We start from the raw sequence: 27,425 nt of genomic DNA, 5'->3' as shown, positions 1-27,425 counted from the left end.
CGACAGCTATGCGCCTGTGCGAGTCGGCGTACAGGATATCGCCCGACCCCTGGTGAGTCACCGATATGTACGTCCTGGATTCAGGCGGCCTCCTGAAGTGAAAATTTTCAATATAGGTAGATACCGCCTTGACGAGGCACCGGAATTTGTATCGCACGGGAGTCGGAATTTATCTGGAGTCCAGCCTTGTAGACCAGTGCGACTCGGTCTGCCAACTCCTAACCGGTAAGGCAAGACAACCGGCCGACTTACGGCAGGAGTACAATCGTAAGGAAGCTAGAGGGAGAGTGGATGTCGAGGTCCGGATGTGTCGTCGTATGTGGGGAGCCGTGTTAGAAGTGCCGCGACCCGTGAAGACTGACTAGGGGACGAACTTGGGCAGACGGCTTGATTAGCGGCCAAGCTAACGTACTCTCTGGAATCTTGGATGATGCAATGAAACGCTAATGCTTGGACTGTTGCGCCAGCGGGCCGGTCCGCAGACCGATCGCCGCAGGTTCGAAAATCATGCAGCAGTCGCCCAAGGCGTTTAGTGATTTTGGATGAGAAATGCTGCAAATTCTTCATTTCACCCGTCTTGGCTGCAGTATAAGCGTGTTGGCGCTGGAGCTGTCGATTCTAAGTCCGGAGGGGAGACACACTTGGTCTGATGATCGCCTAGAGCTTCAAGTTTCCGTTCTCTGTTGTCAAGCTCGAGATAGCAATGATTGCGATGCTGTGTAAGTAAGAATCCACTTTGTGGATGGACTATAGTTTTAGCCTCTCACGGAATTCGCATCAAGGCAGTGAATGGCAGCTTAAGCAGTTATTTATCACATTCCTTTGATTGCTATGGCCTTCATAGATTAAAGTCACTGTCTAGCTTCTCTTCCAAGTCGTAGTACGCCCGAAACTCGGCATAGCACGAATCCGAATCACTTTAGGCATCAAAGTGCTTCTTTGTCGCTAATGGGTTTCTTCATAACTTAGTTGGCCGCCGCCGCTCGTTTATCATCTATCTTTGCACGACACCAGTGCCTCGCCCATTGCAGTAAGCCTATTAACTCCGACTGCTTGACCCTCTTATTTCTCGTCCAAGCTTCGAACGTTGGGGTTCCTGCACCTTCCCCCCTGCGCCCGCCCACCCAATAGGTCATTTGGACCCGATTGCACCAATTTTGCAGAGGTGGACTCCGCGGTTCGTAAATAAAGAAGGGATAACTGTTGCTATTATTATGGAAAGACTTGCTAAGTGAGTAAAAAGTAAGAGAGTAGTTTAGTACTGTAGAGGCCGAAACCACTGCTACCTTAGTGTAAAAAAATCAGGCATGAACCATTTTCTGTAATGCATATGGCTTAGTATAATGTCTTTGCTCGTCGGTACGTTGAGGCTCATAACCTTGCGTGCTCTAAGAGGCCTCTGGGTTGACGGCGTACATCATGAGGCGCAGCAAGCCACAGCTGAGCTGTATACCCTCTGTCTCTGCGTTCTTGCAACTGCATCTTAGCGTCGTTGTCTCTGCGTTGCCTCCTGCAGCCAAATTCTGTAGATCGGTGCCAGTGGCGCTGACGCTATCGATCGCCATAGTCTGGTCGGGCCTGATGTGACCCCTCCTGTAGGTGTATTGTACATATTAAACCAGCCACTGTGATTTCCTGATGAATTCGGGGGCCGGACACTGGTCGGGATCTTGATCACAGCATCCCGGCTCGAAAGCGCTGGTGGTTGGCAGACGGGTGAAGAGCTAGGCATCGCGGTCGACAGACGATTTGCAGACGAGAGCTTGTCACTTGTGCAATGAGGGCCTCTGGTATATTGACACGATGAATCCGTTAATACCTGGATACTGCGTATCATGGTAAATTGGTGTCATTAGATGTTATTTATTGATCAGCAACCTTAGCACTGCGGCAGGCTCTAGGGCTCTCTGTGCTCGGATCTAGGCTCGGCCTTCTCCTCTCGTTGCATTCTATTTCTTCAGGTCACTGCTCCCTCTAATCTGCCGTCCTTGCCTATGTTCGCGGTGGGCGGTGGCGCTTTTACTGGCTTGCTGCCGTTCGAGGCAGGCGGCTGGCCAGGGATATTTATCAATACCTGACTTCGTGATACTGTTGTCTGAGAATTCACCATAGATGTCGTTACCCTGGAGGGCAGTTAGTTAACTGAAATGGCTAGGATGCACAACCTTCCCTTGTAATCACACTTTCTTGGCATGCAAGTGTTAAGAAAGTAGCCTTATCTACACCTTAGTCCTTAACAATCGCACACCAAACGTCCCAACCTGCGCGTTGCGCAGCCGCACGCGGCGGCGATGGCATCGTCTACGACGAACCCGCCCGCTGCTCCGGATCCCTTTGACCTGGGTATCCACACCCCCGCCAACCTGAACCGAGGAGCCCGTGCAGCTCTCTTGCAGAACAGCCCCGCGATCGTGAACGGCCCAATTGGCGTCTCACCCGATCCCCGGCGCATGGCTCAAACGCCGTCCTCGCCACTTAATGCCACCACCACCACTGCCGCAGCTACGGAAGGAGCTCGCCCTGACCCCCTCATCACCTCCTGGACAACGACCGGTCTCTATTATCGAGTCAGCCAATAGGCTCGCACACGAACGTGTAGAGGAGTATAACGCCAAACTGACGGTCTTCCAGGCTTTCTGTGCCAAGTTCGAAGAAGCTGCGCAACAATTCACCACTGGACCGGAACGACAATTCGCCCAACAATTCGCCAACAGCTTTCTAGACTCCTGGAGCCGCGAGCTCTCCGGTGCTGGACCAACCCCCAAGCCTACGTACAGCAGCGCCGCTACCTCACCTCCTGCGGCTGATCCCGGCCATCTGCCTCCCCAACGCCAACGACAACAACAACATCGACAACAATTCGACGCCCCGCGTCGCCAGGGACGACCGGCGACTATCGCCCCACCCCGCGAGGACCTCCGCGTCTTCATCCGCCTAGAAGCTAGCGCCCCGGCCCGGACCCAGAGTTGCTATGCGATCCGGACCCACATCTGCGAAAAACTCGGCGCCATCTCAAACAAGATCCGGCAGGTATTCCCCGTCAGATCGGGATGGGCCGTCCAGACTGCCGACCCTGAGACCCGCGACTACCTCGTAGAGAAGCAGTCCGAGTGGGCGGCGGACCTGGGCGCCACGGCCATAGAGACTAACAAGACATGGTTCACCTATGTGATCTCGGACTTTCCCCGAAGACTGACTGACTTCCACGGCAAGGAGGTTGACGTTGACAGTATTGTCAGCGATGAGATAGAGATCCAGACGGGGCTCAAGCCCGTCGACGTGCGCCTCTCGCGACAGGCCTCGGAAGACCCCTTGACCAAGACCCTGCTTGTGTCTTTCCTAAAGCCAATCAGGAAATATTGGTCTGTCTTTGGCAGCCGTCCGGCTAGATTTTTCGACAAGACCGACCGCCCCAGACAGTGCGAAACATGCTGGGACTACCATCCCATCCGGATGTGCCATAGACAGCCTCGCTGTCAACGATGCGGCAAGACGGGCCACGCCCTGGATGACTGTGTCGCAGCAGAGCAGTGCGCCAACTGCTCGGGCCCCCACCGGGCCAACTTCCACAAGTGTCCGGCTCGACCAAGGAAAGTGCACGGCGTCTTCCGCCGACTAAATAGGGAGCAAAGAGAACATATCCGGACGATAGGTGCCGAGACATACCGTCAGCGCAACCCAGAACCGCAACGCGACACCAATACACCGCAAGAACAGCTGGACGCTCACGCATCTAGCCCAACCGCATCAAGAGCGCCCTCATGCATAATGGTGGCTACAACCTCCGAAGTAGAGGAGGAACCGGAGCATCCCAGACCTGGCTCACCAAGGAAACGCCGCATAGTCCTTATCACCCGTCCTCATGACCAGGAATAGATATCAGCAAACACTAAAGAAGGATAGACAGCCACTCAGGATCTTTCAGGCTAACGTCGGTAAGATCCCCCGGCCCACGACTGCGCCCTGGCATTAGCCGATTCCGAACGATACGACGTCGTCCTCCTACAGGAACCATGGACGGCCTTCACAAGCTCGCAATGCATCACCAAAACACACCCGGCGTACGACACATTCGCGCCAGTCGACACATGGAACAGCAACGACACTCGGCCCAGAGTTATGACGTATGTCCGACGGGACCCAAGGCTCCTAGCGGACCAGATCCGGCCCTTTCAGACCCGAGACACTCTTTGGCTCAGGGTCAACGAAGTGACCATGGTCAACTTCTACCGCCAGAGCGACGAGAAAGACGCCCTGAACAATCTGCTACGATGGCCTGTGCCGGAGCGCTGTCTCGTTGCTGGCGACTTCAACGCCAGACATCATACCTGGCAGACCGGGCAGACTACCAACCGGGGACAAGACATCGCCTCCTGGGCCTCGGAAAACGACCTAAGCCTACTGAATACCCCAGATATCCCGACAAACCCACATGGAAACACCATCGACCTCGCCTTTACCAATATACCACTGGCTGAAGCCGCAATCGAGGACCATCTCGCGACCAGCTCTGATCACTTCACACTCAAACTCACCCTCCCCGATATAAAACCGGTCCCGATGCAACTAGGCCGGATACGCGTGACAACAGATGACGAGCTCAAACGCTTTGTCGAAATCGTAGAACTCGGAGCTGCACAAATCCCCCTCGCAGACTCGTCCCCATCAGAGCTTGACGAGCTCGCTTCGAGGCTTGTGAACCTCCTAACATCGGCGGCGAGAGCGGCCGGCCGACCTTCGCGGAAGGGGGCGCGTACTGCACCCTGGTGGACCGAAGAATGCGCCAGCGCCGCAACCGAATTTCGCGCCATAAGAAGACTCTACCCCCTCGGGTTTAACCAAGAAGTCCAATTTGCCAAACGAGACTTCCACCGTGTCGTCCGCCGAGCAAAAAGACTCTACTGGCGGAACCTCATCGACAGCTTCTCGGATAGTAGCTCTGTCTTCAAAGCAGTGCGATGGCTAAAGTCCCCAGGGGCCTTCCAACCACCACCACTGCAGGTTGGCGACGTCGTTTACGAAACCCAGATAGACAAGGCAAACGCACTCCGCAGGGCTGCGTTAGAGCGACGAACCGCAGAAGACGATATCCAGGACCCCTGGATCGAGGTGCACCCTCCTAGATCGATACCATTCCCACTAGCAATCTCCCTGGAAGAGGCACAGTACGCGACCCTCCATACGGGAAACACTTCCCCAGGAACAGACAACATCACAGTCAAACTCCTCGAGGCCGTGTGGCATATCATCGGGACGCACGTCCGCCGCCTATTTCAGGCATGCCTCACTATAGGCCATCACCCAGAACCATTTAGGGAGGCGGAGGTGGTCATGATTGCGAAGCCGGGACGAAGGGACCTCACGAAGCCGCGGGCGTGGCGGCCCATCTCACTGCTCTCCTGCCTCGGCAAAGGGCTAGAACGACTAATTACACGCCGGCTAGCATGGGCTGCCATCCACTACCAGGTCCTCCACCCGCAACAGGCCGGGGCACTTCCGAAGAGGTCTGCAACGGACCTAGTGACTGCCTTGATCCACGACATCGAAGAGGCATTCGCACGCAACAAGGTGGCCACATTGGTCACGATGGACATCCAAGGTGCGTTCGACACCGTCATGCGCAACAGGCTGGTTCTGCGCCTACGCGAACAAGGCTGGCCCGATCATCTGGCCAGATGGGCTGGATCTTTCATGGGCGGCCGATCTGCGCGTGTCAGGTACCAAGACACCGTCACCGCCTCCTCTCCCCTCCAGTGTGGCCTCCCTCAGGGGTCGCCGGTATCGCCGATACTGTTTCTGCTCTACACGGAGCCCATCTACCGTCTAAGCAACCCCCAAAGCCGCTTCGGCTACGCAGACGACACAGCCATCCTGGTCACAGGCGACACGGTAGACGAGACCGCCGCGGCGGCGTCCAAGTCCATCGAAGAAATGATCCGCTGGGGCACGGCAAATGGTATCTCCTTTGACCCCGAAAAGACCGAAGTCATGCACTTCTCTCGCAGCAAACTTAGGTCCTCGCCGGCGATACGCCACGGCGACGTCGTGAAACAGCCCGAATCGGCCCTGCGCTGGCTGGGCATTTGGCTTGACAGCAGACTATCATTCCGAGTCCACGTTGAGAAGTGGGCGGCGAAAGCAAAAGCGGTGGCCTACCACTTGCGGGGACTCGCCAACACGAAACACGGTCCGCTGCCGAGCGCCGTGCGAAGCGCCGTCAGAGCATGCGTCGAGCCGGTGCTGCTCCACGGCGCCGAGGCGTGGTACCCGGGCACAAGCCGGCCGCGGTGGAGCCAACCATCCAAGGACGTACCATCGAGCAACCAGCATCTCATCCAGAGAATGACCGAGGCCATGAACCAATCCATGAGAGCCATCCTACCTGTCTGGAAGACAACACCCATCGCCGCCCTCCACCGGGAAAGCGGAATACCACCAGTCGCCCAGCTTCTCGAAGCAAGGCGGCTCCGCTTCTCTGCACGACTCAAGTCGCTTGATGAGGCTCACCCCCTGGCGAGCCGAACATGCCTACCCCGCCAACCTACCTACCACGACCTTATTAAACGAAAATACCAAGCACTGCCAGAGGGCAACTCTAGGACACGTCTTCGACGCACTGATAAGCTTCTCGCACCCTGCGCACGACCAAAGCTCATCCAGCAACGCTTTAGCGATGAGCAAATGACGCCGCTGCAGATAGCATCGAAAGAAGAGACAGCTGGAGCCTTCCTTCATTGGGCCCAGACACTCGACCCGCTCACCCTGGTTGTATACTCAGATGGCTCTCTATCCTCAGATGGAGCCGCCAGCTATGGCTATACTATCCACCAAAATAGCCTCCCGATCCTTGATGGATCAGGACGACTCGGACCGGCTGAGGTCTTTGATGCCGAAGCCACAGGGGCATTAGAAGGCTTGAAAGCCGCCCTACACTTGCAAGAATCAGCAACCCGAGACATCTTCATCTGCCTAGACAACCTCGCTGCCGCTACATGCCTGCGGGGCACACCATCAGACTCCTCCCAGGAAGTCTTTCTCGAGTTCCAGTCCCTAGTAGTATCCCATGGGGCCACTCAAGTGCGCTGGGTACCCGGTCACACCAAAATCCCCGGTAACGAACAAGCCGATAAGCTAGCAAAAGCAGCATCCTCGCTGCCCGAGCCCGAGGGCGCGCGACCCACGCTGGCCTACCTGCGAAGAATCGCGAGGCAGAAACCAAAAGAAGCATTCAGAACCTGGTGGCCCTCCGCCTCCCCTGAGCAGTATAAGAGATTGAATCTCAAGGCGACAATAGCCTGCCCGCCGGAGCTCTCGCTCCCGCGTACAGTCTTGCACCACTTACTCGCTGCAAGGTCCCTTCACGGGGATTTTGCCGCATATCACGAGAGGTTCAATCATACTGAAGCACGAGTACTCTGCTCATGCAATCGACGCAAAACACCTGACCATATCTTCTACTGCAGAAAGGTACCGCCACGGAAGCGAGCGAGGCTCGCTCCATCGCCGAATACGGCAGTGAATCTGGCATTAGGAAAAGACTTTGATAAGTTCGTCAAGCTGGCCAAGACAAGCGCCTTCTTTGATAGGATCTGCCCTCGCTACTAGACAGGGGCCGACCTGAGATGCAGTGGCGTCTGCCCCCTCCTTTATTCTCCTTTCTCTTCTTTTGTCACCTCTTTCTATTACATAGGCTTGGCCAGACAGGGAGCCGCAACGCTCTCTGTCTGGCTGCGGCCATCCTTAACCACAACCCTCCACCATGACTATCCTAGTCATGAGCTGCCCCGCGGCTACTATTTACTAGCCGTGCCTGGACCGCCCGCTGACGGGTAACAGGCTCGATGTAATGCGCCATTTGTGCCGATGATATGCTGGATAGGGGACACTGTATGGTTAGATCATAGGTAGACTCCCGTAGCTCAGCACGTCCTGTGCTCCCTTAGGAGACTTCTGGGGCCTCACGGCCCCCCGGACGAAAAATATACATACATACATACATACATGGCTAGGATGCACACCTTCCTTTGTCATCACACTTTCTTGGCATACAAGTGTTAAGAAAGTGGCTCTGTCTACACCTAATTCCTTAAGTGCACAACAAACGTCCCAATCTGCGCTTTGCGCAGCTGCAAGCTGCGGCGATGGCTTCGTCAATGACGAACCCGCCTGCTGCCCCGGACCCCTTCGATCTGGGGGTCCACACTCCCGCCAATCTCAATCGAGGAGCCCGTGCAGCCCTCTTGCAGAACAGCCCGGCGGCCGTCAACGCCCCCGTCGGTGTTTCACCTAGACCCGGGCGGACGGCCCAGACACCGTCTTCACCACTCATCGCCGCCACCACTGCTGCAGCTACGGAAGGAACTGCACGCGAACACCCCTCATCGATCTTCGAACAACGACCAGTTTCTATCATCGAATCAGCCAATGATCTCGCGCGCGAGCGCGTTGAAGAATACAACGCCAAGTTGATGGTCTTCCAGGCCTTTTGCGCCAAGTTTGAAGAAGCCGCCCAGCAATTCACCACCGGACCGCAACGGCGTTTCGCTCAACAATTTGCCGACAGCTTCCTTGACTCCTGGAAGCGGGAGCTCTCCAGCCACGGATCTACCTCTAAGCCCACGTACAGCAGCGTCACTGCCGCCTCGCCTCCCGTTGCAGGCGACCGTCGGACCCACCCGCATCAGCAACATCGTCAGCAACAACAACAGCGCCAACAGATTCACCCACCTCATCGTCAGGGGCAACCGACGACCGCCGCCCCACCCCGACAGGATCTCCGTGTCTTCATCCGTCTAGAAGCCGAAGCTCCGGCCCGGGCTCAGAGTAGCTACGCGATCCGGACCCTAATTCGGGAGAAACTCGGTGCCGTTTCAGATAAGATTCGACAAGTATTCCAAGTCAGGTCTGGATGGGCCATCCAGACTGCCGACCCTGAGACTCGCGACTTCCTCGTAGAAAAGCAGGCCGAGTGGGCGGCTGAATTGGGGGCTACGACAGTAGAAACGAATAAGGAATGGTTCACCTATGTGGTCTCAGACTTTCCCACAAAACTGACTGACTTTCGTGGTAACGAGGTGGACAGCGACAGTATTGTCAGCGACGAGATAGAAATTCAGACCGGACTCAAGCCTGTTAGTGTACGTCCTGTGCGACAAGTTTCGGATAACCCCTGGACTAAGACCTTACTTGTGTCCTTCTTGAAGCCTACGAAGAGATACTGGTCTCTCTTTGGCAGCCGCGCGGCTAGACTTCTCGATAAGACTGACCGCCTCAGACAATGTGAAACATGCTGGGACTACCATTTAGCCCGCAACTGCCACAGACAGCCAGTCTGCCAACGCTGCGGTAAGACTGGACACAGTGCAGACGACTGCGCTGCATCAGAGCAGTGCATCAACTGCTTAGGTCCTCATCCGGCCTGCTTCCGAGGGTGCCCTGCTCGGCCGAGGAAAGTGCACGGCGTCTTCCGCCGGCTCACCAGAGAGCAACGAGAACACGTCCGGGCAGTGGGCGCACAGACATACCGACAACGTCACCTGGAATCACGACTAGAAACTCAACAAGACAACGCGACTATTCTACAAAGAAACGACAGCACATCATCTGAACAGCTGAGCGTTCGTGCTCCAAGTCCAGCGGCATCAGGCGCACCTTCGTGCATCATGGTGGCCACGACCCCCCAGGCCGGCTACGAAGGGGAGGAGGAGCCCGAGCAACCCAGACCAGGCTCACCAAGGAAACGTCGAATAGTACTTATCACCCGTACTCATGACCAGGAATAAGTACTCACGGACTCAAAAGAACGACAGGAAGCCGCTCAGGATCTTCCAGGCAAACGTCGGCAAGATCCCTCAGGCCCACGACTGCGCCCTGGCGCTGGCCGACTCTGAACGATACGACATCGTCCTTCTGCAGGAGCCATGGACGGCCCACACAGACAGCCTCTCCCTGACCAAAACCCACCCGGCATACGACGCATTCGCACCTGTCGAGATGTGGGATAGTAACGACACTCGGCCGAGGGTCATGACATATGTCCGAAGAGACCCAAGGCTCCTGGCTGATCAGATCAGGCCCTTCCAGACTCGAGACATTCTCTGGCTGGCGATCAACGGCATGACGATAGTCAACTTCTATCGTCAGAACGATGAGCATGACGCCCTGGAGACACTGCTGCAGTGGCCTGTCCCAGGACGCTGCCTCGTTGCTGGCGACTTCAATGCCAGACATCGTAGTTGGCAGACAGGCCCTACTACCAACCGCGGCCAGGAGATCGCAGCCTGGTCATCAGAAAACGATCTAAACCTACTCAACTCTCTGGACATCCCAACAAACCCATATGGCAATACGATCGATCTCGCCTTCACGAATATGCCATTGGCCGAGGCTATCGTCGAGGACCATCTCGCCACTAGCTCCGACCACTTCACGCTTAGCCTGACGCTGCCCGACGTCAGGCCAGCTCCGACTCAGCTGGGCAAGGTACGGGTGACAGCAGACGACGAGCTCAAACGATTTGTAGAGATCGTAGAGCTCGGGGCCGCAGAAATCCCCTCGCGGATTCGACTCCGGCGGACCTAGATGAGCTAGCCTCCGCACTCGTGAATCTCTTGATGTCGGCAGCGAAGGCAGCCGGACGGCCTTCACGGAAGAGCACGCGTTCTGCTCCGTGGTGGACCGAGGAGTGTGTCGGCGCCGCCGCAGCTTTTCGTGCCGTCAGAAGACTCTACCCTCGCGGCTTCAATCAGGATGTCCAGATCGCCAAGAGGGACCTCCATCGCGTGGTCCGCCGGGCTAAAAGACAGTATTGGCGAAACCTCATCGATAGTTTCTCCGACAGCAGTGCTGTTTTCAAAGCTGTCCGCTGGCTAAAATCTCCAGGACCTTTCCAGCCCCCACCGCTACAGGTCGACGATGTCGTATACGAGTCTCAGATGGATAAGGCCAACGCACTTCGGCAAGCCACACTGGAACGACGGACTGCTGAAGACGACATCACAAACCCCTGGATATCAGTCTCTTCTCCTAGATCGATCCCATTCCCGCTGGAGATTTCGCCGGACGAGGTTCAGTACGCGACTCTTCACACAGGCAATACATCTCCAGGATCAGATAGCATCACAGTGGATCTCCTCAAGGCTGTATGGCACATCATCGGGACGCACGTCTGCCGCTTGTTTAAAGGATGCCTGACGACAGGCCACCACCCGAAACCGTTCAAGGAGGCGGAAGTGGTCATGATCGCCAAACCCGGACGCCGCGACCTCACGTCGCCAAGGGCCTGGCGACCTGTCTCTCTGCTCTCCTGCCTCGGCAAAGGGCTGGAACGTCTGATCGCACGCCGTCTATCGTGGGCAGCTGTCCACTACAGCGTCCTTCACCCACAGCAAGCCGGGGCTCTCCCAAAAGGTCAGCAACAGACCTGGTGGCCGCCCTGATCCATGATATCGAAGAAGCGTTTGCACGCAAGAAGGTGGCCACCCTGGTCACGATGGACATCCAAGGTGCTTTCGACACCGTCATGTGCAACAGACTGGTCTTGCGTCTTCGCGAACAAGGCTGGCCTGACCATCTGGCTAGATGGGCCGAGTCCTTCATGAGGGATCGATCAGCCCGTGTCAGGTATCAAGACACCCTTACCCCCTTCACCCCTCTCCAGTGCGGCCTCCCCCAAGGCTCACCGGTATCGCCGATCCTCTTCCTGCTCTATACCGAACCAATCTACCGACTGGGCAACCCCCAAGGCCGCTTCGGCTACGCAGATGACACGGCCATCCTATCCATAGGCGACACAGTAGACGAGAGTGCTGCCATGGCATCCAGCGCCATCGCGGAGATGGTGCGTTGGGGCGCGGAAAATGGCGTGTCCTTCGACCCGAAGAAGACTGAAGTCATGCACTTCTCCCGCGGCAAACTCAGGACGGCACCGGCAGTAAGTCACGGCGATGTCGAGAAACACCCCGAGTCAGCTCTACGCTGGCTTGGCATCTGGCTCGATAGCAGGCTGTCGTTCCGGATCCATGTCGAAAAGTGGGCGGCGAAGGCACAGGCCGTCGCCTACCACCTGCGAGGACTGACCAACACGATACACGGTCCTCTCCCGAGCGCCGTGCGAAGCGCCGTCAGAGCGTGTGTCGAGCCAGTGCTACTGCACGGCTCCGAGGCGTGGTACCCGGGCAGGACTAGGCCGCGGTGGACTCAGCCAGCCAAGGACATGCCATCAAGTAATCAGCATCTCATACAAAGAATGACGAAAGCCATGAACCAGGCCATGAGAGCCATACTTCCCGTCTGGAGGACAACACCAATCGCTGCTCTCCACCGAGAAAGCGGGATACCGCCGGTTGATCAGCTACTCGAAGCAAGGCGACTCAGATTCTCGGCGCGACTCAAGTCGCTTGATGAGGCTCACCCTCTGGCGAGTCGGACTCGCCCGCCTAGCCAACCTACTTACCACGATCTCATCAAGCGGAAATATCAAGTACAGGTAGAAAGCAGCTTCAGGACACGTCTCTATCGCACAGACGAACTCTTTGCACCCTGCGCGCGGCCAAAGCTCGTTCAGCGACGCTTCCATCAAGAACAGATGGCGCCGCTGCAGACAGCGTCGAAAGAGCAATCGGCCAACACCTTCTCTCGCTGGGTCGAGACACTCGACTCGCACACCTTGGTTGTGTACTCGGATGGCTCTCTATCCTCGGAAGGAGCTGCGAGCTACGGCTTTACCATCCACCAGAATAACACCCCCATCCTCGACGGATCCGGCCGGCTTGGACCGGCCGAGGTCTTCGATGCCGAAGCGGCGGGAGCATTAGAGGGTTTGAAGGCCGCCCTGAATCTGCAAGAATCATCAGCCCGAGACATCTTCATCTGCCTAGATAACCTCGCTGCTGCTACATGCCTGCGAGGCACACCATCAGACTCCTCCCAGGAGGTCTTCCTCGAATTCCAAGCCTTGGCAGCATCGCATGGTGCTACGAAAGTACGCTGGGTACCGGGTCATACCAACATTCCCGGCAACGAACAAGCCGATAAACTGGCAAAAGCAGCATCCTCGCTGCCCGAGCCCGAGGGCGCTAGGCCAACGCTGGCCTACTTACGAAGACTCGCGAGGCAGAAACCAAGAGAAGCATTCGAAGCCTGGTGGTCTTCCGCCTCCCCCGAGCAGTACAAGAGATTGAATCTCAAGGCAACAGTAGCCTGCCCTCCGGAGCTATCGCTCCCGCGTACAGTCTTACACCACTTACTCGCCGCAAGGTCCCTCCACGGGGACTTTGCCGCATACCACGAGAAGTTCAATCACAGCGAAGCACGAGTGGTCTGCTCATGCAACCGACGCAAATCACCTGACCATATCTTCTACTGTAGAAAGGTGCCGCCACGGCATCGAGCGAGGCTCGCTCCCTCGCCAAACACGGCAGTGAGTCTAGCGTTAGGGAAAGACTTTGACAAGTTCGTCAAGTTGGCCAAGACAAGCGCCTTCTTTAATAGGATCTGCCCTCGCTACTGAGCGAGACCGACTCGAGACGTACTGGCGTCTGCTCCCTCCCTTATCTTCTCTTGTATTCCTTTGTTACCTCTTGCTATTATCTAGGCTCGGCCAGATAGAGAGCCGCAACGCTCTCCATCCGACTGTGGCCATCGGCGACCACGGCCTCCCGTCATGACTGCCCTAGTCATGAGCTGCCCCGCGGCTACTGTTTACTAGCCGTGCCTGGACCACCCGCTGACGGGTAACAGGCTCGATGTAATGCGCCATTTGTGCCGATGACATGCTGGATAGGGGACGCTATATGGTCAAATCACAGGTAGACTCCCGTAGCTCAGCACGTCCTGTGCTCCCTTAGGAGACTTCTGGGGCCTCACGGCCCCCCGGACGAAAAATATACATACATACATACATACATATGGCTAGGATGCCAAGTACGCTTACCAATATTGCCTGCTAACAATCGTCGGTAGGCACCTTCGCTCTGTCTCAACATATTTGGGGCACTATGATTCCACTAGGTAATAGTGGTGCTGACAGCTTAGCTCTTTCTGCGCGAGGCAGGTGTCAGCATGAAACGTGACAGCCGGAGCAGTTCTCACATAGATGTAATTGCACATCCTGCTATGGGTCCGACGTCGTGAAGACAAGCGTCAAATCAGCGTCCCCAAGAAAGAAGTCGTACTATCGCGTTGCATAACTATAGCTACAGAGGACTCAGTCGGAACAGATGGGGGATTCCTTTATATGTAGCGTCCCCACTGATTGAGACTGGAGGCCATTCTGTGGGAGAGAATTGAGGTCGTGGCAGCTGCGTCGCAAGGCGCGGGCGGTGCTGATTCGTGGTGTAGTCACAGAGGAAGAGCATCCGGGGCTCCTTAAGTCAAGGTTAATGAGCCGAGGGGCGCCAGGTGGGCTGGTCAAGGCAGATGCTATATCTCCCTCGCGCTTGTGCAGGGCGAGGATATAGATTCAGCAATGCAATGGTGAGGAATTTATGATATCGGAGGCGGCTTTCTTTAGAATACGATGCTAAGAAACTTTGAAAGGGTGGAACCTTTAGGTGGCTGCTGCCACGGATTATGCCGGATGTGTTTCTTAATTTATTGATACTGAGTGAAGAAAGGGGGTTACTAGTTATTGCGCAGCTTTGTCATAATTCTTGTCATAGCTGCCGTCTTATTGGAAAATTCGCAGTACGGCTTGAAGGGCTATTTTCTCAATTCGTGTCGCTGTCAACTAAACGCTTTCTTTACTTTGTGCAGGACCCAGCGTGTCGAGTACGGACCAATAACGCGTGCGTGAGTCTGGTCAACAAGGGTTGGCTTGAGGGAACTTGTGTTGCATGCCACAACTCAGGGGTGGCTGGGTGCGCCTGACGAAAACTCGACGTTGCAAACGCCACATTGCCCAACCCGCACCCAAAGAGGCAAGCCACGCAGAATTGTTGGCTGGAGAGAACCTTGTGTATGGACAACATCATCGCGCGGGGCCAGGGAATAGGAACAGGGACGTCGAATTCTGGGGTTTGTTGCTAGCCGGGATGTGGATGCACTTAGGTCTCCCAACGCTTGGCGTCACGTTTGGTGGTTGGCTGTTTTTAGTTTAGGCCTATTTTGTGATTCACCAGTGGGCCTCGGGTGATTGTGCTGCTTTGTGCTACCCTCTCTCGATGAATCTTGCTGACCGCTTTCTTGATCTCTCGTCGAGGAGAAATCGGGTGGGGGCGCATATTGCAGCACAGCCGCTGCCAGTGCCACATCTGCCACATCAACCTCTATGTCTGCACGTATTGTGCCAGGGCTCCGCGAATCGAGTCCTGGGTTTGAGATTCAATCCATCGCTATACCTTAGCATCTGAGACATCCATCCTGCCCGTCTGGAAGGCATCCATGAGCTGCTTTGCTGTGGTGGGCCTTTGGTTTGGGTATCTTGGAAGTGCCCCTGTCGTTTCATGTCTCCGCAGAAGGTAGAAGGAATAAAGATCGCCGAGAACACGGCTCGGCGCGTGCCGCCCTTCGTGATATGAGCGAGGTCGCTCCATGACTTGAACAACTTCAAGGTCGCGGCGCCCCGCGTACCACATTCCCTAGACGCAATCCCATGAACTGTTCCCATTGTCGCATCTACCCTCCACTGCCCCGGATAGGGCCCTGTGCATTCTAGACCGTCGCGCCCAGACGACGCACTTAGGGTTGTCCATATTAGGGTGGGTTGCAAACCGCTGGATCGCCAAGTCATAAATCCCCTGCAGGCTTAGTCCCAAAGCGCTAGCAATCAATAGCTCCCAGCCTCACCACTGCCGATCCCTAAATGTCGGGAAATGATCGGCTCAGCCCTCCTGAACTGGACATCGACGTCCATGACTTGCTTCTTCCTTTAAGCCACTGCTGTCCGAGCCGTGCCATGAGTTCAACTTCAGCCAATTAAATCCTGGGCTTGCAGCGCCCGTCTCCCACCAGCAGCCAACGCGACGAATAACACCTCCAGTACAAGCAATCACTCCACCAGGCCGTCAGCCCAAGTAATTCCACGCTTATCGGGTGTGTGGCGGGGGCGTGTGAAGTAGTCGACTGGTAATCAAATACCCTCCATATCTCGTGACGGGGCTGAGGCTATGATATGGTTCCCCATCTAAAGGAAGTCGTCAAGATGGGTGGTGAGCTCAATACCCATAAGCGGAAACTTCTCATAACTGCTTTTAAGAACATGGTCGGCACCGCCGTGTCAGGTGGCTCATTATCTCCCCGATCGAGCGAAAAAAGCTAAGGGGTAATGAAAAGCATATTGCTACTCTCCATGGAGACCGGAGAATGAGCTTGAGCAGGTCTGCCGGGACGTCTTTGGATCTGCTAGACGGAAATTTGATTCCCAATGGCAGGAATGCCGCACCAAGCCAGCGGGGTGGTCCGGCGCAGATGGTCATGACTAAGAGGCCCATCTTATCCACCACAATTAATGATTAGATTGCATACCACATCGCATTCATTAACGTCGTCCAGATACATTTGCCCCATTGCCCAGTCCTGCGGGAATTTCCCTGGCCATGCATTCATCTCTCGTGCTTGCTCTATCAGCACCATCTACAGCGTATTTCCAATCCTCGATGATTCATCGCCTCCCTTGCCATTCGTGATTGGCACCGCTAGAAGGGTTTCAACCCGTACCCCACGCCCCTTATTCATGAATCCTCGCTCCTCTAAACTCTGTCAAACGGTCATTGCAGCATCGTGTCTAACTAGGCACCCTTTTCTATCAACCAAACCCCCTCGGCCCCTACACTCACCCGTTCTCACCTGCCAAAAACAAAATAAATAAACCTCCCAAATCGCCTTCAATGAGGTTATTGTCCGCCTTTCGTGAGATTTTACCCTGATCGCTACTAGAAAGACCGACAATACAAAATAAAATGCGAAATAATATCAAGCGACCAAACAATGCGTATTACTATCAATGCCATGTGCTTGCACAGGTAGGGCCTCGAACAAACTGGAATAGTAATGCGTGAAATTAAAAAATAAAATAAAAATAAAAAAATAAAAAAAAATAAGAGAAAAAGAAAAAAGAAAAAAAAGGGGGGTCGTCAGAACACCGACAACTGCCCAAGGAGAGTTTGCTTAGCCCAGGCATAGTCATAGAAGAAACAGGAAAGCCGGCCCGTTCTCAAACGCTCTAGACCTGGGTAACAGCGCAAGAACGCCGAGAAATGCTTCCAAGTCGGGATTGTTATAAGTCCCATCCAATCCACAATGATTTCGGCGCCCCCTAGCATCGTCTGGGTTATCTGCTCGCATTAATTCCCGTATAGCTATCCCAAGTGATATATCCAATAAAATTAAAAACCGGGATAATATTTGCCTGGTCCATCCTGGGTACAATATAGATATAGAGATAGGCTCAATTAGGAACCAAGTCATGCAATTATGCCTAGGTAGCACGCTATCGAGGGGTTTTAAATGGTCTCGAGTCTGCTGCTAGGCAATTGCATGGTGGGATCGTCAAACTCGATCTTTAGACCACAAAAGTCATAGACAGCAGCGCCATAGGCGGGCAACTAGCCAATAGTGGTCACTTTAGTCGGGGAGTGGTATAGAGGCCAATATTCCTCCTGAGGCTGACAAGTCGGCTGAGGGTAGTTATTGGTCGCGGAAACTGGGCTTTGCTGCCGTGCCTGGGCAGTGACGGTCTGCTGAGCCTGAGACATGGCCTGGTGCATCGGTTGAGGGTAGGTGGGCAATCTCTGACGAGAGTCGACGTGGGAAGCAGCCTGAATGGTGTACGAAGGTGGGTGTTGCTTTTGGGGCGGATAGAAGCCGCTATCCTGCATCAGGGTGCTCTGCACAGAGGCAGCCGAAAAAGCACTAGGACTGCTTTGGATAAACGGCTTCGCCGCCATGCCTGGGGTCGAGTAAGGCATCTCGATGGGAGGTCGCTCAACCTGCTGCTGAGCAAGCTGGTACTGGGACGAGACAGGGTTGGTCGTCATGGTCGTGATTCCAGGGTTGCTCTGGTCAGTAACATAACGGGCTTGTCGAGGAATGCTCGCTGTTCGAGGGATCATATGCATGTCGACTTGCTGTTCACCAACCGTGTGCGACTGGAATTTGGGAGTAACATTGGAGCGGATTGTTTGGCGGCCAACGTATTGCTGGTGGTGCTGGAGAGGGTAATCATGCATTTGCTGTCCGAAGTCAGGGTAGGAACTGGCACGATGCAACGCGCCCTGGAGCATTGACGAGTTGGCGGCCATCAGAGGAGACCAAGTCATCGAGGAGGTCTGAGGAGTCAACGGGAATTCATCAGAGTCAGAGTCCGACGAGCAGTCGTCCAAAGGATTGTGGGGGTCCATTCCTTTCTGGTGCGATCTACGCTGATGCTTGGTCATCGTGGTCTTCCTGCAGAAACTGCCCCTTCGTTAGCTGGAGGGCTTTAGCAAGGGCTAAATTGCTGACCTCTTCAAGCAGCCATTGTGGCCACACTTGTAAGGGCGCTCTCTAGTGTGGATTCGGCGGTGTCGGGCGAGACTGGAAGACTGTTGAACTGGTTAATTGCGGCAGGGATTTCTAGCTCTACGAACTACTCACGTCGGAGAAGCGCTTTCCACAGCCAATATATTGACACTGGTGAGGCTTTTCACCAGTATGCGTTCGGACATGGACAGTCAGGGCACTTCGTTGAATGAAGCTCTTGCCACAACCAGGGATTGTGCAAGCGTAAGGACGCTCATTCGTGTGAATTCGGTAATGCCTCTGCAGGTCAGACTTGCGGTTGAAGCTCTGTATCCGAAGTGTCAGCTTCCAAAAGGCTCAAAGAGGAAGAAGTACACGAACCTTGATGCATTCTTCCCAGTTGCACCGGAATGGGTGGGCCGTAGGCTCGTCCTCAACAAGTTCTAGAAGTTCCATTATAAATTCATAGATACCGCTCTAAGAGCCGTGGTTGCAAGCGATTAAATGCGTTGAAGCTCTTAAATAGGTCGGTGAAGCGTCAAGTCTTCCAATAGGGGCATGCTTAGGTTCAGGAGGCGTGATGCAGGTCTCAAGGGGTCAGATAATAAGCCTGGCCCGTACCGGTGACAAAGAGACCAGGTCGAATTATACAGGGAGTAGTCCAGGGGGAGAGCCGCGGCCTTAGGACGGGGGAGTCGGAAATGATGTTTTGCTTCCGGACGATGGTGCCCTTAGCCGCTCTCGTTTCCAGACGAAGGATTTGAATGATCCCAGGCTACAGCAAATTAGAGCACAGGAACGCCGAGGCCGAGATCCGGCTGGCCAGAGTGCGATTGAATTAAGAGCTCGAATGTAAGGGAGATCTTGTAACTGGGACAGCCCTTGGCAGAGCGATGATTTGCAGAGCCGTTGATTCGCGACTTCGGTGGTGGTAGGATCTGTTGCAGAAGAATATCGAACCGACTCTGAGTGCGAGGACTTGTGGTGAGGAGTGACTCCACCAGGGTTTTTTTTATATCAACCAAGTCGGCAACTAGGTGGCTTGTGGTGGAGAGGGAAGTGAAGAATTAGAGAAACTAGAGAAGAGATGAAGGTGTATTAACTAGTTAAACAGGGCGATTATTGTGAAGTAGAAGTTGTTGAAGAAACATGGGGAGGATCAAGTCGAACTTGAAGAGGCGACCTAAGAGCCTGCAGAGGAGAAGTGGATGAAGTCGAGAGTTGAGGGCATGTGGTGCTTTAATACTGTATTAGAAGCCGCAGAGAAAGAGGTACAATAGAGTTGACCTGTGCTTAGGATGCGGTGGAGGGCCGATTTAGTCTATTGGAGACAATCCAGGATGAGTGTCGTGAACTGAGCTGGGGAAATCAGCGGAGATATCGATGAGCTGAGTGGGTGATGCGTCTTGATCAAGCTCGACAGGGATCGGGAGGGTAAGGGCTGGGAAACGTTGTGATGTCGGCCTAAGACCACGGCTGGGCGATGTAAAATACTAAAACTGAAGGGGGACAGGGAAGGAGGCGCAAGCGTGAATCTCTACCTTCCAAACCGGAGATTCAGCGACCTTTACGAGGTAAGCTGAGTACTTTACCATTGCGACCATCATTGGCCAGTCCAACTGCTGTTTCAGAATCCAAGCCACTTACGCTCTAAGCTTGGGGGTTTCTGATGAATCTTGCGTAACTGAGGATCATGAACACCAGTAACTGGGGAAAGGGGCGGCTTGCCTTCTCCGTAAAGTGCCTTGAGTTCTGAGTTGCATCCTACCTTCGTCTGAGCACAAGAAATTGCCTCACTTCATTGGTCCAAGGAGTTGGGATCAGCACAGAAACCGAGCATGTGTTAGCGCTCCGACCGCCATGTTGCCCATGATGCCCATGGCCTTACACTCACGTCCTTGAGCCTGGCCTGGCCGAGATCGTGACGTTGGGTTGGGAGCTTAGGTACACCACTAGCAGGCTGTCTGCAGTGACCCATTTTACGTCATCACATCATCGACCGCGACAGTTTTCAGGGAATCGGGCTTGTGAGGCATCAGCCAGCGAACCGCGGCAAACGACAATCTGTGGTCGATCTTACTACCCCGGCAACTTTTCGGTAGCGCCACTACTGGTGGCTTTTGCGTCTGTCGAGGCTCTGGGGGGATGTGCCCTTGAGGTGACGCGCACCTTGTTAAAGCTCCCCTCCCCGCTAGAGCACTCGAACAGTGCCCGAGACTCGAGTTCCACAGAGCTTTACTTGGTGCTTGGATTGGCTGGCGCCGGTAGTTGACGCTTCATTCGGGACGTTGATGTTGAAGATGTCTGGGATACGGCCGTCAGAGTGGACATCCCTTGGGCAAGGCCCGTTCGCGAGAAGCAGATGGAGCTTTGATGCCGATGGATGAACACCAACCTAAATAGTGCTTTCTTTCGAATGCAACCTACATCCACTGGGGACAGCAACCGCATGAGTCAACGATGGAAGGGGCCCACTATCCATCAATTCAGGGTGGAGCTAGTGCTGGCAAGCTGGAAGGAGGTGATGGTTGAGGGACCAGGGATGAGAGCTTATGCCTAACTTCGATCCACGTTCGCAGCCTCTACTAATCCAGCAAATGTCCAGAGAGCACATACAACTATCTGGCCAGCCCAGCCTCGCGCGCTGATTGTGCGATCGAGAATCCTTTTGATAGAGACCGAAGCATGCTTGGGCTGTTCATGCCCCCGCCCCCCGCTCTCCCCCTTCCCTCAAACACCTTCAAAAAAAAGAAGAAAAAAAAGAAAAAAAAAAGAAGCCATGAAAGTTTACGTAGTTATCGTATCAAACAATTGAATCCCACATCAAACATTACAACAACAATCATGAAAGGCGTCCTAGACGGTGCCAGTCGATTGATGAGAATTATCTAAAGGGCAAGAACTCAGGAACAAGGTGCACTGAGTCGTGCAGCTCTTTATACACAAATGAAAGCGTTGCCAGTTTAGGCAGCTGCTCTAGTGGGGCCAAGGCTTGATATGCGACATGTCGCTCTCGCCAACGATTGAGCGCTGCGCTCCATTGACTGCCTATGTGACGACTCTCAGTTGGGAGTCAGTATCGTTGCTGGCAGGATCAGCGGAGGGTGCGGGTATTTTGTACTCGGGCCAATCCCATCTTAGGAGTCGGGAGTTCCGCTGTCATCCCAAGTTTTGTTGTGTAAGGGAGGCGTTGCATCGAGGGGGATGTCTCTTATGAATGGCACTTGTCCCGGATAAAGCTTCCGCAGCACTCTGTTGCATGGAGGGGAGTTCTAGACTTCGCAGGACTGTTTGGGCCGTTGTGCGCAGCTTCTAGACTTATGCCAGTTGCCTGAGCTCCTCCTGCTCCAACAAGCATCTGACTGTCTTCAGTCCACGATCTTATGGTCTGGCACCGGGATCGGCACCAGAGGTTCTTCTCCTGGTCTCTTGCCCTAAAATTGGGCTCTTTAGCGCTCAAATCTGGCGTTTTGTCCCGGCGGGCCGGAGTTGAGAGATACACCAACGCGACGCGACATCACTCTGGGGTCCCCAACAACCCAGGACTAGGAGATTTCGGGACTAACTTCGCTGTGCCTTGAATAACGAAAGGACTTTGCCCCAGCCAGCTACCTCAACCCTCAATCTCCCGCTTTTTGGTCGTTGGTGCCTTTTTTTCCTTGTGTGTTGTCCACCCCCTCATCCCCTCTCCTGTGATGACCTCAATTGGTGAAAACCCGACTAGACTTGGGAGCAAAGGGTTGGCAAAAATTATTCGCACTGTATCACATCTACCTTATAAGTTCTTGGGACATAGAAATTTCCCTTTCCCCATTTTTTTCTGCCCTCATTGCGGTGTTATCATACTTGCAAGTTGTCAACCTCGTCGTCGCTCTGTCGTCTGCTGGCCAATCAGAATTTTGTATATCAATACTAAACCTCTTTTGGTTTTCATATTCAAAACTAAACTGTATCTGACCTAGCGCAATTACCCGTTGCGCTAAACGCTAATCAAGTCGCGCCCAATCGATCAGACCCTCAATCGAATCGGGATCGCGGAAAACCTGATTGAATTGCGATTGAATCGGACTCTCAATCGCCGAGCTCAGTCCCGACTGCCTCGGCCAGTTGGTCTGGGGACCACCCTGAAATGCACTAATCCTGCCAGAAGCTCGATCGATGACTGGGCCTTGTCGCTCTAGGCTCTCCCGATGAAATTGATCCCGACTCTTTTCGAAGTAGGGCTGTCCCGGAGAGATCCGGTGCTCCTATTTAACATCTACCAGTCCCCGAAGTTTGGGCGCGTTACCATTTTTGCCGGCAGCGGGCCCCAGCTCCCCCAGACGCTCAGACGGGGTCTTATCGCTAGCCCCTGCCCCGCCCATGCATGATATTGCCTTTCCATTGGCGGAGGGACTCGGACTGACATCTGTAGTCAAAGGCCTACCTACATACGGTTGGCCGTCAAAGGCTCTACCGATGGCGCCAACGCCACATCCCCCTACGTCCCTTTGATCAACAACAGCTGAGACCAAATGCCATAAAACGTTAGGGGCGTAGGGGGTTTCCTTTTTGGGAACCACTAGAGACTATGATACTCTATCTGCCGTTTAGCGGTACCGAATTGGACTCAAGTATCTCAGTACTCTTTATTTTACCGTAGTTGTGGCGTTGTTCTTGCTTTTTCATGAACCAAGGCTATTATTGACTCGGTCCTCCGTAAATTGGCGGCAGATCGATACGGAAAGCCCAGCAGTAGACCCTGGTATTCTCCCGACTTGTCACCCCTGGGGTTAATTTGTAGCTTAGACTAAGAACAGTGCTACGCGGGACTAGCAGTTACGTTGGGCTAACTAATTACTTAACATCGGCGGACTAAGTGATGAAATGACGGGTCGATGCCTGGCCATCGCTCTTCAGCGAAGCTTTGGGGCAGCCTGGATCGAGCGGCCCGGCCCTTGCCCACTAATCCAAGGATACTATTGAGCGGTGCGCGCACGTTCATACCACGCGACAACCTGGGAAACGCAGTTGGGAGAACCCCTGGTCTCGCGAATTGAGAGGTAACTCAGTTCGCGAACTCCACACGGCACACTTGGACACAAACGTGCAGTCAACAACGGCATTTTCAGGGCGAAGGAAAATATGGGCCGCAAGTAGGCCCAATCTGATTTCATCACTATATTGAGGCGCCTCAATGTTGTTTGATGGCGGAAGACGGGAGCTGTGGCATATTCGAATCACTCAAAGGAGCAACTTTGGCTGACAGGAGAAGGGTAAATAGCCCCCGTCAGTTGTCACATAACTGACTTAAAACCGAGAGCCTGTTCAATGAAAAATTTCGCCGTTATTCTCTATGCATGGCGCTATCGGAAAGGCCTCGGCGTTACTTCCACCAGACAAGCATCCGTGACATGGGAGCACGTCACATGTGTTGTGCTTTGTGTAACCTCTTGAGTATTTCTTTGCTGGTATGTTTCAGCCTTATGGAGACGGATGATTCCCCCGGCAGGAGATGCAGGTTGATGACGGTAGCTAAGAAGCCAAAGCTCATTCTAGCCTAGAAGGAAGGAGTTTTCAGTTGGGGCTTCGGGCACGGACCCATCACGCCTTTACCACCAACCCCGGTCTTCACACTGGCCCACCCTAACAATGCCTTCCGCTCCTTTGGGCAACGTTGACGGGGGGGTTCTAACGGCTCCGCTTTGTCAATGTGGCTATATGTTGGTGAAGGAAAGATCCGCAGAGTTCTGCAGCCTCTTCCTGATTAAGGGTCATCTTCATTTCCAGAGCTGTGGCCACAGATGGGCACAGACCCGCCAATGCTGCGGGTGGGTTTTATTGTCCTTGTTGGATTGTGCATGGAGGGTTATGAAGGGCGAGGCTTTGCAGAGGCTTTGAAAGGACCATATATGTGGCCCCTTGCAAGTCCAAAAACAACATGCTGCATGGTGAGGCTGAGCGACGGGAGCAGTAAGGTCGCTACAGGGGCCAGGGCACCATGCATCCTCCCTTTGCCCTGGGTGGGCTCGCGAAATCAAGGGTCAACGTGTAGAGGTAAGCTCTGTGTCTGCGAAAAGCGATGTGTCATACGCGGACGTGGTGATTAAACTTGCATGCATTGCCTCCTTCATCGGGCCTATGGCTTGGTTCTCATACGAACTTCGATTTCGATCGTAAGGGAGACATACACAAAGAGAAAAAGAAGCTCATTATCGTAGAATCAATCCCACTGCATTTATCCTTCCGTCAATCGATTCGGCTCGCTCAGCTTACATATTGAGAACTTCCCTGCCACTGCCTCTAGCCTGTACTACGAAAGTCCTACTCATAGACGCCGCGGAGATGCGGAGGACTTGTCTCAGACATCTTTGTGTGACAGTCCCACGCCGCCGTTCGTTACGCCTTAACTGGACCGGCGCCTATCACATGTTGATATATCATTCAGGCCATCCTCCCGAGGGATTAGCTTAGTCAACCGCCTCTAGAACCTGGGAGTGTCAGACAATTGGCTCCACAGGGATCATTGATGGCACCAGTCAATTGATGAGAATTATCTAAGGAGCAATTGTACTATACAAAAGAGAATGACGTTGTTGTCTTATATAGAAGACGGAAATCCGTGTGGAACGGAAATTCCGAGTGGAATTCCGGAAATAATCCGGTGGGCTATGCCGTGTGTGCGACGGGCTGATATGCGACAGGGAGCCCATAAGGCTAGGTTCTTCGCCCCGCGACACCGACCTAACGGCAGTTAAAGAGGGAAGGAAAGAGAAATTAGTATTCTGTAGCTCTCAAGCCTGCTGCCACCTATTGGTTTCACATTGCTTTGACATCCCTCGTCCCCCACAACCCTCAAACAACCGGACGGAGCTCCATGATGGTGTCTTCGCATCTTTCCGAGCCCCGTTTTAATCCCCGCATTAATTTTGCTTGCATCGCCCGGGGCTACACCTGCGAAAACAAGGCCGCTCACTGCGACTCCTCCATTATCGCTTGCACGTATCGCTGGGACTCATGGGCGAGGTAGTTCTGAATGAGGGTGCAATTGCATCCCGAGTGCTGTAGAAGTTGCATCTTAAGCTCATACACCTCGAACGTCAGGTCGGCCATGTAGGTGGAAAGATCGCGGTGGATGCGTTCCAAGTCCTGATTGCTAGACTCAAGTCTCAGCTGTTCTTCCCTCTGCTTGACACGGAGCTTCTTGGCAGCGATTCGGTTTCGTTTCTGGGTGTAGATGCCGTTTGCAGCTGTACCCTTGACTCCAGACAAACCAAGCGGGGCTGGATGATACGCCGACCACCATTGCTCCCATGGAAGAGGTTGAAATATGTATGTTGTCCCAGAGGGTAGGTTGTCTTCCATGACGTTCAGCACACCTGAGGCTCTGTCGCCCATGAGATGGAGGGGGATCAAAAGGTACGTCTCTTGCAAGATGTTCGGTCGATGGCCGAAGCAGTGGAAAGAATAGGTACAGAAATGCTTTAACTATTTTGAAACCCCTTAAATAGATCGGTGGCTATAGTTCTGTGCCAGTGATGATGGTTTTGTGTTGATGGAGAACCGTGTAGGGGGAGATAAGGATGATTGGAGGTGGAAGAAGATAACATGCTGTTGCTCATAAGTCGTTGCAAACGAAATGACTCCCGTTATATAACATAGTTAACAAGCAAGATGTGGAGAAACAGACAAGAGTATGCTTTTAACTGCTCATATATACCAGGACTCGAAGAGCGGCAGGAAAAGTGAGGTTGAAGGATATCAACGCGCGTGGACAAGAAGAGGCCATGGCTCAGCCTCATAGGCACCTTTAAACATAAGATTCACAGCAAGTTTGGAAAAGGTTGCTTGGCCCTAGAACCCAGATTCCTCGACCTAGCGCCCTATTCGAGGACCATCATCCGTCATAACCCGACTCAGCCATTTGCCGGGAGGGACGGTGCCAGAGGAATGACGGCGCTGGAACGGCATTTGGATCATCCACACTTGCAAGAGACTGATCAGGACTGCTATCCGTGCACTCGCTCGTGCTGGCTGAAACAGCGCGCACTTTTTTCTTACCAGCACAGAGAGGGGATAGTTTTGGCCAGGAGATTGGAGATCCTGGCGTGGATACCAAATCACCAATTTTGGAGACGATCCGAGAGTGTTTGGAGAACCTGCCCTATTAGACAGCCAAGTTCGAAGCATGCATGCAGATCCCAATTGGGCAGTTGAAAAGGAGTACCATGCAGTAGGCAAGATCGGCATGCGTGCCTATCTCTCTGGTATCAACAAAGCCGACACCGACAAGTGCCAATGCGGACATGGGCGCCAGATAGTGCGTCACATCCTGCTCGAATGCAGAAACTGGATGGACGCACGACACCGAATGTGGGCAGGCAAAACTCCTTGCATATCAAATGCATTCTCTGTAGCTCGTCAATGGCAGTACAAGCAGCCAAGATGATGTTGAGGACGGCACTACTGGAGCAATTCCGGGCCGTTTTGTCCACAGTACTCAAATACTTATAGCGTGGACGAGTGATTATCGGTATATAGAAGCAGGGGAGGGTCAGGAAAGGCCTGAAGAGTGCACAGATACAGAACAGTTACCAACACTGTGAGTTACGATATAACCGGCTGGAGCTGAAGGGGAAGCAATTCTGGAAGGAACGGCTTGGGCTCTGAAAGCGAGAGGCGGGGACACCAGTATTTATAGTCGAACGCTGCATAGCTGCCACTAGGGCGGCTGGGTCAGCCTATGAATAAACCAAACAAACAAGAGTACCGGTAGATGGGGGGTTGTTCTAGATGGTTTGGGATATTCCAAGGGGGTTTGTATACACAGCACAGTACTGGGATGAAGGGGTGAGATGGGACAAGAGGAAACAACCGCGATGGTCAGAGTATACCCGCGTTTGCTACAAATGCCAGGTATCTCCACAATCAATGTTTATCAAGGACGCGGAACTGGATCCTGGATCTCATGGTTCATCGGATCAGGTGCTGCCTCGCACTGCTCCTTA

General features: G+C 53.9%; 3 protein-coding genes across 3 annotated transcripts; 1 reads left to right on the top strand and 2 right to left on the bottom strand.

Annotated features, from left to right (window-relative positions):
* Positions 1–2,291: 2,291 nt before the first annotated feature.
* Positions 2,292–13,667, top strand: MRS44_013321 (uncharacterized protein; the record flags this gene model as incomplete). The annotated part of the gene is made up of 10 exons (XM_065616798.1): positions 2,292–2,567; positions 2,632–3,856; positions 3,941–7,321; positions 8,092–9,749; positions 9,802–10,482; positions 10,587–11,328; positions 11,388–13,318; positions 13,369–13,420; positions 13,492–13,528; positions 13,595–13,667. 10 exons carry the CDS (start codon positions 2,292–2,294, stop codon positions 13,665–13,667), a joined length of 10,056 nt encoding a protein of 3,351 aa, XP_065472870.1.
* Positions 13,668–17,543: 3,876 nt separating this feature from the next.
* Positions 17,544–18,894, bottom strand: MRS44_013320 (uncharacterized protein; the record flags this gene model as incomplete). Its single annotated transcript, XM_065616797.1, has 4 exons — positions 17,544–18,393; positions 18,442–18,521; positions 18,574–18,765; positions 18,820–18,894. The coding sequence occupies 4 exons, from the start codon at positions 18,892–18,894 to the stop codon at positions 17,544–17,546; spliced, it is 1,197 nt and encodes a 398-aa protein (XP_065472869.1).
* A 6,495-nt stretch (positions 18,895–25,389) lies between these two features.
* Positions 25,390–25,782, bottom strand: MRS44_013319 (uncharacterized protein; the record flags this gene model as incomplete). Its single annotated transcript, XM_065616796.1, has 1 exon — positions 25,390–25,782. The coding sequence occupies one exon, from the start codon at positions 25,780–25,782 to the stop codon at positions 25,390–25,392; it is 393 nt and encodes a 130-aa protein (XP_065472868.1).
* Positions 25,783–27,425: the final 1,643 nt, after the last annotated feature.

Source organism: Fusarium solani (genome assembly GCF_023522795.1).
Source record: "Fusarium solani strain SB1 chromosome Unknown bctg00000009, whole genome shotgun sequence".
Classification (NCBI taxonomy): domain Eukaryota; kingdom Fungi; phylum Ascomycota; class Sordariomycetes; order Hypocreales; family Nectriaceae; genus Fusarium; species Fusarium solani.
The sequence above is the reverse complement of the archived record's forward strand: the minus strand, read 5'-3'. Positions and strand labels throughout refer to the sequence as shown.